This window comes from Dendropsophus ebraccatus, chromosome 11, assembly GCF_027789765.1.
Source record: "Dendropsophus ebraccatus isolate aDenEbr1 chromosome 11, aDenEbr1.pat, whole genome shotgun sequence".
Taxonomy (NCBI): domain Eukaryota; kingdom Metazoa; phylum Chordata; class Amphibia; order Anura; family Hylidae; genus Dendropsophus; species Dendropsophus ebraccatus.
This window is the reverse complement of record NC_091464.1, coordinates 95,292,851-95,306,598: the sequence shown is the minus strand read 5'-3', so window position 1 is coordinate 95,306,598 and position 13,748 is coordinate 95,292,851. Positions and strand designations below refer to the sequence as shown.

General features: G+C 47.9%; 1 protein-coding gene across 2 annotated transcripts in view; it reads right to left on the bottom strand.

Moving 5' to 3' along the window:
• Positions 1–7,492, bottom strand: part of CD247 (CD247 molecule) — a 96,032-nt gene extending 88,540 nt beyond the window's left edge. For both annotated transcript variants that reach the window (XM_069946161.1, XM_069946162.1), the window contains exon 1: positions 7,360–7,492. In XM_069946161.1, coding sequence (XP_069802262.1) covers positions 7,360–7,417 — 58 coding nt within the window. In that variant the 5' untranslated portion in view covers positions 7,418–7,492. The remainder of the gene's footprint in view (positions 1–7,359) is intronic.
• Between the last annotated feature and the right edge of the window lie 6,256 nt (positions 7,493–13,748).

Sequence of the window (13,748 nt, the reverse complement as noted above, 5' to 3'; positions counted from 1 at the left end):
GGAATATAACTACTATAATACTGCCCCTATATACAGGAATATAACTACTATAATACTGCTCCTATATACAGGGATATAACTACTATAATACTGCTCCTATATACAGGGATATAACTACTATAATACTGCTCCTATATACAGGAATATAACTACTATAATACTGCCCCCTATATACAGGAATATAACTACTATAATACTACCCCCTATATACAAGAATATAACTACTATAATACTGCTCCTATATACAGGAATATAACTACTATAATACTGCTCCTATATACAGGAATATAACTACTATAATACTGCCCCTATATACAGGAATATAACTACTATAATACTGCTCCTATATACAGGAATATAACTACTATACTACTGCTCCTATATACAAGAATATAACTACTATAATACTGCTCCTATATACAGGAATATAACTACTATAATACTGCTCCTATATACAGGAATATAACTACTATAATACTGCTCCTATATACAGGAATATAACTACTATACTACTGCTCCTATATACAAGAATATAACTACTATAATACTGCTCCTATATACAGGAATATAACTACTATAATACTGCTCCTATATACAGGAATATAACTACTATAATACTGCTCCTATATACAGGAATATAACTACTATAATACTGCTCCTATTGTGGACATGTCACGGGAAAAGTGCTCGAGGGGATGTACATCTCACCCAGGTTGATACATAGTGTGAGATGGTGAGTCCAGGAGGCATCTGTGCTCAGCAGTGTTATGCTGCTGAGCTATTATTTATTATTGCCGGGCCTGGACTTACATGGAATGGCAGATAGGTTTTGGTAGTGGGATTTGCCATTCCCTCCCCCTGATCCAGGTCAGGTTTTGGGGTCAGGTGTCTCTGGCCCTAATCAAGCCTGACAGAGAAAAGCCCTGCAGAGGATCCTTGGTTGGCTCTCAGACAGGAGTGATCGGCCTGCATGGTGTGTTCGCTGGGAGCTGGGGCTTATGCACACCCTGCAATATTACCTGCCAAGTGAAGTGTCAGAGAGGTAACCTGCTGTATTAGTAAGCGCCCAGACGGGCAGGACTTTTTGTTTTGTTTATTCTTACTGCACGGTGTTGCTGTATTTATGTTGCTGGACCGTTTATGCTACAAATAAACACCCAAAGCTGTTTTATGAGCCCAAGTTTGCTGCCTGAACTGTGTCCAAACACACCATCCCCCGGGAAGATCCCTACACTATATACAGGAATATAACTACTATAATACTGCCCCTATATACAGGAATATAACTACTATAATACTGCTCCTATATACAGCAATTTAACTACTATAATACTGCTCCTATATACAGGAATATAACTACTATAATACCGCTCCTATATACAGGAATATAACTACTATAATAGTGCTCCTATATACAAGAATATAACTACTATAATACTACCCATATATACAAGAATATAATTACTATAATACTGCTCCTATATACAGGGATATAACTACTATAAAATTGCCTCCTATATACAGGAATATAACTACTGCCCCCTATATACAGGAATGTAACTACTATAATACTGCTCCTATATACAGGAATATAACTACTGCCCCCTATATACAGGAATGTAACTACTATAATACTGCTCCTATATACAGGAATATAACTACTATAATACAGCTCCTATATACAAGAATATAACTACTATAATACTGCTACTATATACAGGAATGTAACTACTATAATACTGCTCCTATATACAGGGATATAACTACTATAATACTGCTCCCTATATACAGGAATATAACTACTATAATACTGCTCCCTATATACAAGAATATAACTACTATAATACTGCTCCTATATACAAGAATATAACTACTATAATACTGCTCCCTATATACAAGAATATAACTACTATAATACTGCTCCTATATACAGGGATATAACTACTATAATACTGCCTCCTACATACAAGAATATAATTACTATAATACTGCTCCTATATACAGGGATATAACTACTATAAAATTGCCTCCTATATACAGGAATATAACTACTATAATACTGCTCCTATATACAAGGATATAACTACTATAATACTGCTCCTATATACAAGAATATAACTACTATAATACTGCTCCTATATACAGGAATATAACTACTATAATACTGCCCCCTATATACAGGGATATAACTACTATAATACTGCTCCTATATACAGGGATATAACTACTATAATAACAGCTAGAAACTGTTAGACAATCACAGTACCCTATAACACAACCAGCTACAGTGCCCCCATAATAACCCTATGTCTGATACCAGTATGTTATATCTATAGCTACACATATATAATGCGTTGTGGGTTATATACAGTAATGCGGAAGGTTGTTTTTTTTCTTCATTTCCTGAGATGTGATAATATCCTCTCACACCTTACTGATATACATTATGGGGATGAGATACGGTGTGGTACATGCCCTTCACCTCCAGCACCACGCTACTAATACTATGTACTATACATTAAAATGCTTTAAAATTCTACTTGGTTGTTTCTTGGTTATATCTGTTCCTAGGAAAGAAGGATCAATGGTTATATGGCCTTTATTATATCTATTACACAGTGCCCAAATAACCTTACTACTGTCACACAGTGCCTGTTTCACTGTACTACTGCTACACAACGCCCAAATCCCTGTACTACTGCCACACAGTGCCCAAATAACCTTACTACTGCTACACAGCGCCCAAATCCCTGTACTACTGCCACACAGTGCCCAAATCACCTTACTACTGCTACACAACGCCCAAATCCCTGTACTACTGCCACACAGTGCCCAAATCACCTTACTACTGCTACACAGCGCCCAAATCACTGTACTACCGCCACACAGTGCCCAAATCACCTTATTACTGCTACACAACGCCCAAATCCCTGTACTACCGCCACACAGCGCTCAAGTCACTGTACTACTTCTACACTGCACCCAAATAACTTTACTACTGCCACACAGTGCCTGTTTCACTGTACTACTGCTACACAATGCCCAAATCACCTTACTACTGCTACACAGCGCCCAAATCACTGTACTACCGCCACACAGTGCCCAAATCACCTTACTACTGCTACACAGCGCCCAAATCACTGTACTACCGCCACACAGTGCCCAAATCACCTTACTACTGCTACACAGCACCCAAATCACTGTACTACCGCCACACAGCGCTCAAGTCACTGTACTACTTCTACACTGCACCCAAATAACTTTACTACTGCCACACAGTGCCTGTTTCACTGTACTACTGCTACACAACGCCCAAAAATCCCTGTACTACTGCTACACAATGCCCAAATACCTGTACTACTGCCACACAGCACCCAAATCCCTGTACTACCTCCACACAGTGCCCAAATAATCTTACTACTGCCACACAGTGCCTGTTTCACTGTACTACTGCTACACAGCGCCCAAATCCCTGTACTACTGCCACACAGTGCCTGTTTCACTGTACTACTGCCACACATCGCCCAAATAACCTTACTACTGCCACACAGTGCCTGTTTCACTGTACTACTGCTACACAGCGCCCAAATCCCTGTACTACTGCCACACAGTGCCTGTTTCACTGTACTACTGCTACACAGCGCCCAAATCCCTGTACTACTGCCACACAGTGCCTGTTTCACTGTACTACTGCTACACAACGCCCAAATGCCAGTACTACTGCTACACAACACCCAAATCACTCTACTACCGCCCAGAGTGCCCAAATCACTGTACTACAGCCACACAGTGCCCAAATCACTGTACTACAGCCACACAGTGCCCAAATCACTGTACTACAGCCACACAGTGCTCAAATCACTGTACTACAGCCACACAGAGCCCATATCACTGTAATACAGCCACACAGAGCCCAAATCACTGTACTACAGCCACACAGAGCCCAAATCACTGTACTACAGCCACACAGTGCCCAAATCACTGTACTACAGCCACACAGCGCCCAAATCACTGTACTACCGCCACACAGTGCCCAAATCACTGTACTACAGCCACACAGCGCCCAAATCACTGTACTACAGCCACATAGTGCTCAAATCACTGTACTACAGCCACACAGAGCCCAAATCACTGTACTACAGCCACACAGTGCCCAAATCACTGTACTACAGCCACACAGCGCCCAAATCACTGTACTACCGCCACACAGTGCCCAAATCACTGTAATACAGCCACACAGCGCCCAAATCACTGTACTACCGCCACACAGAGCCCAAATCACTGTACTACAGCCACACAGAGCCCATATCACTGTACTACAGCCACACAGAGCCCAAATCACTGTACTACAGCCACACAGTGCCCAAATCACTGTACTACCGCCACACAGTGCTCAAATCACTGTACTACAGCCACACAGTGCCCAAATCACTGTACTACCGCCACACAGTGCCCAGATCTTTTCTGCTTTTTTTTTTGAGGGCAGAGAAAGGCCGCATTATAGCTGTGTGTGATGCCGCCCTAAGGGTACTATTACACGGGCCAATGAAGGCCCGATAAGAACTGTAAGCGAGCGTCGATTTGCTAGATCAGCGCTCGTTTACTGGACCTATTACACGACCTGATTATTGTTTAGCAAGGGCTGCAGGGACATCGTTATTGATGTCCTTGCAGCCCTTGCTTTATACATTACCTGTCCAGGCTGCAGGGCTCATCTCACAGTCTTCTTCTCCCCGGGTCCCGCATGCTGCAGCTTCAGCTGACAGGCCGCCCAGCCAATCATTGGCGCGGCGGTCCTGGCCAGTGATTGGCTGAGCGGCCTGTCAGCTCAGACTGGTGTAGACTTTTTCCATAGTAACAGCGTCCGTCTCTTGTTTTGAGGTTGTGAGAAGCCGCCTCGTTCGGTAGCCTCTTAAGCTGAAGCTGTCATTGCCTAGACAGCTCTGTATACAGCGCGGGCAGCTTATTTACTACAGCATTAGGCGGCGCTCTTCTCCCGCCTCTCTGCGGGGGGCTGCACGCTGCTACATATTAAGAATCTATATAGTATTTAGTATTAATATATTGTCTTAATATATTTAGTATTATGAGATTTATTCCTAGTAATTTATATGTTGTATGTATTTTATAATGTGGCCATCTAGAACCATAGTCCACCAATCCTACAGAATAGGCGGCTAACCGCCCCCCCCCCCCCCCAGGTGAGGAGGGCCGGAGCAGGCTCAGGAGCTGCCATCCGCAGCTGTCACTGCGGTCACTGACTGGAATCTGCGTTTGATCAGATGCATTTACCATCACTGATGCAGTGGATAGAAGCGTCAGTGGCGTCTAGAGAGGAAGGTGACCGGCGCTGATCCTCCAATCTCCACAACTATCAATGCTGATCGGATCACATAGCAACAAGGCCGTCATGTTAGATCTGCTATTACAGCCCACAAGTATCACCAGAGAGACAATAGCAAAAATGTATGTATGTGTATATTATATATATATATATATATATATATATATATATATATATTCACCCAGTAGCAGGATTTCAGGTTTGTGGCCATTTCACATCACAGGAATAAAAATCATCATAAAGTCCCAAAGCCCCCAAAACGGTAAAAATAAAAAAACTACAGATCACCATGAGATTATATATATATATCAGAAAAGTAACATATAGCTTGGTGTAAATGTGATATCCTTCTAATCGTACTGACACCCAGAATTACACATCATTTTTACTACATTTGAATAATTCTGTTCCTATATATACAAGCAAAGAGGTAAAAAAACATAGATAGATAGATAGATAGATAGATAGGAGATAGATAGGAGATAGATAGATAGATAGATAGATAGATAGATAGGAGATAGATAGATAGATAGGAGATAGATAGATAGGAGATAGATAGATAGATAGATAGATAGGAGATAGATAGGAGATAGATAGATAGGAGATAGATAGGAGATAGATAGATAGATAGATAGATAGATAGATAGATAGATAGATAGATAGATAGATAGGAGATAGATAGATAGATAGGAGATAGATAGATAGGAGATAGATAGATAGATAGATAGATAGATAGATAGATAGATAGATAGATAGATAGGAGATAGATAGGAGATAGATAGGAGATAGATAGATAGATAGATAGATGGATAGGAGATAGATAGGAGATAGATAGGAGATAGATAGATAGATAGATAGGAGATAGATAGTTAGGGGGACAGAGTGGGGGACCAAGCCGGGGATAGTGCAGGGTACAGTGCAGGAGACAGTGCAGGGGACAGAGCAGAGGACCGTGCAGGGGACAGATCGGGTGCACAGTGCAGGGGGCAGAGCGTAGGACCGTGCAGGGGACAGAGCGTAGGACCGTGCAGGGGACAGAGCGTAGGACAGTGCAGGGGACAGAGCGGGGGACAGTGCAGGGGACAGAGCAGGTGCACAGTGCAGGGGACAGAGCGTAGGACAGTGCAGGGGACAGAGCGGGGGACAGTGCAGGGGACAGAGCAGGGGACAGTGCAGGGGGCACGGTGCAGGGGGCAGAGCGGGGGCACGGTGCAGGGGGCAGAGCGTAGGACCGTGCAGGGGACAGAGCGTAGGACAGTGCAGGGGACAGAGCGGGGGACAGTGCAGGGGACAGAGCGGGGGACAGTGCAGGGGACAGAGCAGGTGCACAGTGCAGGGGACAGAGCGTAGGACAGTGCAGGGGACAGAGCGGGGGACAGTGCAGGGGACAGAGCGGGGGACAGTGCAGGGGACAGAGCGGGGGACAGTGCAGGGGACAGAGCGTAGGACAGTGCAGGGGACAGAGCGGGGGACAGTGCAGGGGACAGAGCGGGGGGCACAGTGCAGGGGGCAGAGCAGGGGACACCGCGGAGGATAGTGCAGAAGATAGTGTAAAGGACAGTGCGGGGGACAGTGTGAGGGACAGAGCATTGGGGGGCAGAGCAGGGGACGGTGTGAGGGACAAAGCGGGGGACGGTGCTGTGGAGTAATAAGTGGATAGAGGAGCTCAGACGCCTCCTTCACACTAATTAGAAATTCAGCAGAATTTTTTATTTATTTGAAAAAGTAAGATTGGGGAGCGATAAGCAACAACTAGGTGTCTCTTCCTTCCATCAGACATCTTGCTTTCCTCAGATGAGGCGTGCCAGCAAAGGCCAAAACCGGGCCCGAAACTCAATCCACAAAGGTAACAACACCAAGACCTAATCCAACGCCGCAGACACTAAAGCCACAAACCGACTAAAATTATTTACGAAATAAAAGAAAAGTTTGAAAAAGCAAAAACATAAATAATATTTAAAAAGTTGTGAGAATGTTTTGGGTGAGAAGTGGTCGGTTTGCGTTTTGGACGTTACCTGCACTGGAGAGATAGGAGTGGAGGAGGACGGTGCTCAGGGCGATCCGGGGTGACATGGCGGTGACTGGGGACGCTCTTTGTTGTAGATGTCGTTGTCACCTGCTCGGAGCTTCACCACCCACTCGGCTCTGCTGCTGAGCTGCACAGGAAGTGGAAGATCTAAGAGTCGGTGTATACAGCAGGAGCTCATGTGCCGCTATATACACTCAGCCCATAGACCGCACTCCGGCTGCTCTCATCAGCCCCGGCTCCAGGAAGTGGCGGCTTTAGTAGAATAAAAAGAAAAGTGACTAAGGGTCCTATTACACGGAGCGATTTTTAACGACTAACGATAAACGACCGCAAACTAGATTTTGTTAACCTGAAATCGTTCATTATTACACAGAACAATGGTCGTTAGCTACGTTATTGCGATCGTTACTATGATTGTTCATTGTTTTTCTGGGATCAGAAGAAATAAATGATGTGCAATTACCCTGAACTTGAGCGAATGAACGTGGAATTACAGCGAACGATTAACGATAATTTTAGGTTCAGATCTAAATCAGCGACAAACGATTTTTCGATCGTTTCCTGCAATTACACAGAACGATCATCACTTAAATTTGAATATAACGATTTTTCGCACGATAATCGTCCCGTGTAATAGGGCCCTCAGTCTTTCTTAGTTCATCCTGAGCTTCCTGGTTCTCCAATAGAATGCCAGAAGAGCAGTGAAGACTGACACACACATTTATTGGTGAACAATGAGGAAGAAGTTTAGTGGTTTTAATGTTATGGCTGATTATCACTCTCATCATCCTCTGCCGCTCCTCCTGTCATTTATCCCTCACATCCCTCCGCAGCTACACCACATGTTACTGGCGTTTCCAGGGATAATACAGCTGGCGCTCCACTGCCTCACCATGTGACTGCGGCCTCACACTGTAAGAACAGTTTGGTGAACTATCCACACAAATGTCAGGCTCTAGCGCCATCTAGTGTAGGTTTACAAGAAGGCAACACATTTTGCATAATTCACAGTTAAAGAAAGTTGCACGTTAAAGGGATTATGCAGGAACAGAAACACACAGTTGCTTTCTATCGTAAACAGCGCCACTCCTGTTATCAGGTAGTGTGTGGTATTACAGCTCCGTTTACTTCAATGGAAGTGAGCTGCAAAACCGCACACAACCTGAGGACTTTGTAGAGATTTGCAGCGGAGTTCACACCCAGCAGATTTGCTGCAGGAATTTCTGACTGCAAAGGAGTTCAGTTCATCAGTTCAGCTGCAGGAGGTCAGTATGTGACAGTATGAAATGGGTGAATACACCTCGTATAGCGGTAGAATTATGTGTTCACTGTATGGCAGAATTATTAGTACATTGTATGGTAGTGTTATATTAACAGCGTATGGCAGTATTTTGTTGGTATTATATGTACATTACATCAACAACGTATGGTGGAATTATTTGTACACTGTAGGGTAGCATTATATTAGAGGGGTATGGTGGAATTATTTGGGCACTGTATTGTAGCATTATATTAGAGGGGTATGGTGGAATTATTTGGGCACTGTATTGTAGCATTATATTCACAGTGTATCGTAGTACTATTATGTGAACAGTCAGTGTGTGTGGTGGAATCATTTGTGCACTATATGGTAGTAGACTTATTTAAACACTTCTGGTGTAACTTGTTGTACATTGTAGATAGCGGTATTATGTGAGTATCTGGAAACTGTGTGGCAGTATCTTGTGAACACTATAGTATAAGTATGCAGGGAGTAATTGTATATTGTTTAGTATTATGTGACTATCAGTGATGCAATTATGTATGCACAGTATGGCGGTGTGGGCTCTGTATGGCTGATATTATTTATATACTGTATGACAGGATTTAGCAGGGACAGCATGGTGGTAGTAATGTGCACTCTATGCGTCCATTTACACAGAAAGATTATCTGACAGATTATCTGCCAAAGATTTGAAGCCAAAGCCAGAAACAGACTATAAACAGGGAACAGGTCATAAAGGAAAGCCTGAGATTTCTCCTCTTTTCAAATCTATTCCTGGCTTTGGCTTCAAATCTTTGGCAGATAATCTGTCAGATAATCTTTCTGTGTAAATGGATCCTAAGGCAGAATTATTTAGGTACTGTGCAGCAAATGGAAGAGAAGGCTCCCTATAATGTTTTGCTAAAGACCCTCCTAAGGCTTCTATATATGACTAATACTGAGTATAATACTGAGATGCGGCATCCTGTATGGCGGCACAGCATGGTCAACACCAGACACATATACCGGACTTTTTGCTTTATAAGATGGGAACTAGGAACATTCCGAATGTTGTTGCGGCTGAAGACACTGGATAGAAATGTTATTGGATTATTATTATAACATCTTTCTGTGTCAATGACCTTTGACCACAAGTGATATTGAAAATTTGACTGCAGCAATAGATTTCTGAGACAATTCTGTTCTTTGATTTTCGGAAGTGCATAGAATGTGCAGCAGGCAGTAGAAGAACACCTCCTGTCCTTAGGAAGTGCATAGGAGAACAGCGCCCCCCTGTCCTTAGGAAGTGCATAGGAGAACAGTGCCCCCCCTGTCCTTAGGAAGTGCATAGGAGAACAGCGCCCCCGCCCCTGTCCTTAGGAAGTGCATAGGAGAACAGCCCCCCCCCCCCCCCCCCGTCCTTAGGAAGTGCATAGGAGAACAGCGCCCCCCTGTCCTTAGGAAGTGCATAGGAGAACAGCGCCCCCCTGTCCTTAGGAAGTGCATAGGAGAACAGCGCCCCCCTGTCCTTAGGAAGTGCATAGGAGAACAGCGCCCCCGCCCTGTCCTTAGTGAGTGCATAGTAGAACAGCGCCACCCCCCCCGTCCTTAGTGAGTGCATAGGAGAACAGCGCCCCCCCCCCCCCCGTCCTTAGTGAGTGCATAGGAGAACAGCGCCCCCCCCCTGTCCTTAGGAAGTGCATAGGAGAACAGCGCCCCCCCCCCCTGTCCTTAGGAAGTGCATAGGAGAACAGCGCCCCCCCCACCCCCTGTCCTTAGGAAGTGCATAGGAGAACAGCGCCCCCCCGCCCTGTCCTTAGGAAGTGCATAGGAGAACAGCGCCCCCGCCCTGTCCTTAGGAAGTGCATAGGAGAACAGCGCCCCCCCTGTCCTTAGGAAGTGCATAGGAGAACAGCCCCCCACCCCCTGTCCTTAGGAAGTGCATAGGAGAACAGCGCCCCCCCCCTGTCCTTAGGAAGTGCATAGGATAACAGCGCCCCCCCCCCCTGTCCTTAGGAAGTGCATAGGAGAACAGCGCCCCCCTGTCCTTAGGAAGTGCATAGGAGAACAGCGCCCCCCCCCCCTGTCCTTAGGAAGTGCATAGGAGAACAGCGTCCCCCCCTGTCCTTAGGAAGTGCATAGGAGAACAGCGCCCCCCCCCCTGTCCTTAGGAAGTGCATAGGAGAACAGCGCCCCCCCTGTCCTTAGGAAGTGCATAGGAGAACAGCCCCCCACCCCCTGTCCTTAGGAAGTGCATAGGAGAACAGCGCCCCCCCCTGTCCTTAGGAAGTGCATAGGAGAACAGCGCCCCCGCCCTGTCCTTAGGAAGTGCATAGGAGAACAGCGCCCCCGCCCTGTCCTTAGGAAGTGCATAGGAGAACAGCGCCCCCGCCCTGTCCTTAGGAAGTGCATAGGAGAACAGCGCCCCCGCCCTGTCCTTAGGAAGTGCATAGGAGAACAGCGCCCCCCTGTCCTTAGGAAGTGCATAGGAGAACAGCGCCCCCCCCCCCCTGTCCTTAGGAAGTGCATAGGAGAACAGCCCCCCACCCCCTGTCCTTAGGAAGTGCATAGGAGAACAGCGCCCCCCCCCCCTGTCCTTAGGAAGTGCATAGGAGAACAGCGCCCCCCTGTCCTTAGGAAGTGCATAGGAGAACAGCGCCCCCCTGTCCTTAGGAAGTGCATAGGAGAACAGCGCCCCCCCCCCCCCTGTCCTTAGGAAGTGCATAGGAGAACAGCCCCCCACCCCCTGTCCTTAGGAAGTGCATAGGAGAACAGCCCCCCACCCCCTGTCCTTAGGAAGTGCATAGGAGAACAGCGCCCCCCCCCTGTCCTTAGGAAGTGCATAGGAGAACAGCGCCCCCTGTCCTTAGTGAGTGCATAGGAGAACAGCGCCCCCCCCCTGTCCTTAGGAAGTGCATAGGAGAACAGCGCCCCCCCCCCCCTGTCCTTAGGAAGTGCATAGGAGAACAGCGCCCCCCTGTCCTTAGGAAGTGCATAGGAGAACAGCCCCCCACCCCCTGTCCTTAGGAAGTGCATAGGAGAACAGCGCCCCCACCCTGTCCTTAGGAAGTGCATAGGAGAACAGCGCCCCCGCCCTGTCCTTAGTGAGTGCATAGTAGAACAGCGCCACCCCCCCCGTCCTTAGTGAGTGCATAGGAGAACAGCGCCCCCCCCCCCGTCCTTAGTGAGTGCATAGTAGAACAGCGCCCCCCCCTGTCCTTAGGAAGTGCATAGTAGAACAGCGCCCCCTGTCCTTAGTGAGTGCATAGTAGAAGAGCGCCCCCGCCCTGTCCTTAGTGAGTGCATAGTAGAAGAGCGCCCCCCCCCTGTCCTTAGGAAGTGCATAGTAGAACAGCGCCCCCTGTCCTTAGTGAGTGCATAGTAGAACAGCGCCCCTTGTCCTTAGTGAGTGCATAGTAGAAGAGCGCCCCCGCCCTGTCCTTAGTGAGTGCATAGTAGAAGAGCGCCCCCGCCCTGTCCTTAGTGAGTGCATAGTAGAACAGCACCCCCCCCCCCCTGTCCTTAGTGAGTGCATAGTAGAACAGCGCCCCCCCCCCCCCGTCCTTAGTGAGTGCATAGGAGAACAGCGCCCCCTGTCCTTAGTGAGTGCATAGTAGAACAGCGCCCCTTGTCCTTAGTGAGTGCATAGTAGAACAGCGCCCCCCCCCTGTCCTTAGTGAGTGCATAGAACAGCACCCCCCCCCTGTCCTTAGGAAGTGCATAGTAGAACAGCCCCCCCTGTCCTTAGTGAGTGCATAGTAGAAGAGCGCCCCCCCCCCCCCCCCGTCCTTAGGAAGTGCATAGGAGAACAGCGCCCCCTGTCCTTAGTGAGTGCATAGTAGAAGAGCGCCCCCCCCTGTCCTTAGTGAGTGCATAGTAGAAGAGCACCCCCCCCCCCCCCCCCCCTGTCCTTAGGAAGTGCATAGTAGAACAGCCCCCCCTGTCCTTAGTGAGTGCATAGTAGAAGAGCGCCCCCCCCCCGTCCTTAGTGAGTGCATAGGAGAACAGCGCCCCCTGTCCTTAGTGAGTGCATAGTAGAACAGCGCCCCTTGTCCTTAGTGAGTGCATAGTAGAACAGTGCCCCCCCCCTGTCCTTAGTGAGTGCATAGAACAGCACCCCCCCCCCCTGTCCTTAGGAAGTGCATAGTAGAACAGCCCCCCCTGTCCTTAGTGAGTGCATAGTAGAACAGCGCCCCCCCCCTGTCCTTAGTGAGTGCATAGAACAGCACCCCCCCCCTGTCCTTAGGAAGTGCATAGTAGAACAGCCCCCCCTGTCCTTAGTGAGTGCATAGTAGAGCGCCCCCCCCCCCCGTCCTTAGGAAGTGCATAGGAGAACAGCGCCCCCTGTCCTTAGTGAGTGCATAGTAGAAGAGCGCCCCCCCCCCCTGTCCTTAGTGAGTGCATAGTAGAAGAGCGCCCCCCCCTGTCCTTAGGAAGTGCATAGTAGAACAGCCCCCCCTGTCCTTAGTGAGAACAGCGCCCCCCCCCCCCCCCCCCGTCCTTAGGAAGTGCATAGGAGAACAGCGCCCCCTGTCCTTAGTGAGTGCATAGTAGAAGAGCGCCCCCCCCCCTGTCCTTAGTGAGTGCATAGTAGAAGAGCGCCCCCCCCCCCCTGTCCTTAGGAAGTGCATAGTAGAACAGCCCCCCCTGTCCTTAGTGAGTGCATAGTAGAAGAGCGCCCCCCCCCCCCGTCCTTAGTGAGTGCATAGTAGAACAGCGCCCCCCCCCGTCCTTAGTGAGTGCATAGTAGAAGAGCGCCCCCCCCCCCCCCCCCGTCCTTAGGAAGTGCATAGTAGAAGAGCGCCCCCCCCCCCCCGTCCTTAGTGAGTGCATAGTAGAACAGCGCCCCCTGTCCTTAGTGAGTGCATAGTAGAACAGCGCCCCCTGTCCTTAGTGAGTGCATAGTAGAAGAGCGCCCCCCGTCCTTAGTGAGTGCATAGTAGAACAGCCCCCCCTGTCCTTAGTGAGTGCATAGTAGAACAGCGCCCCCTGTCCTTAGGACATACAGAAGGTACCTGCAGCTTTGGGTGTGACTGGAGTAGAGCTCTGACAAGCAGACAAGGCATGATGGGAAGGAAGCTGTCAGTGTGCAGGGAGCCGGCTGGGATGAAATAACATTTTTTCAGCGCTCT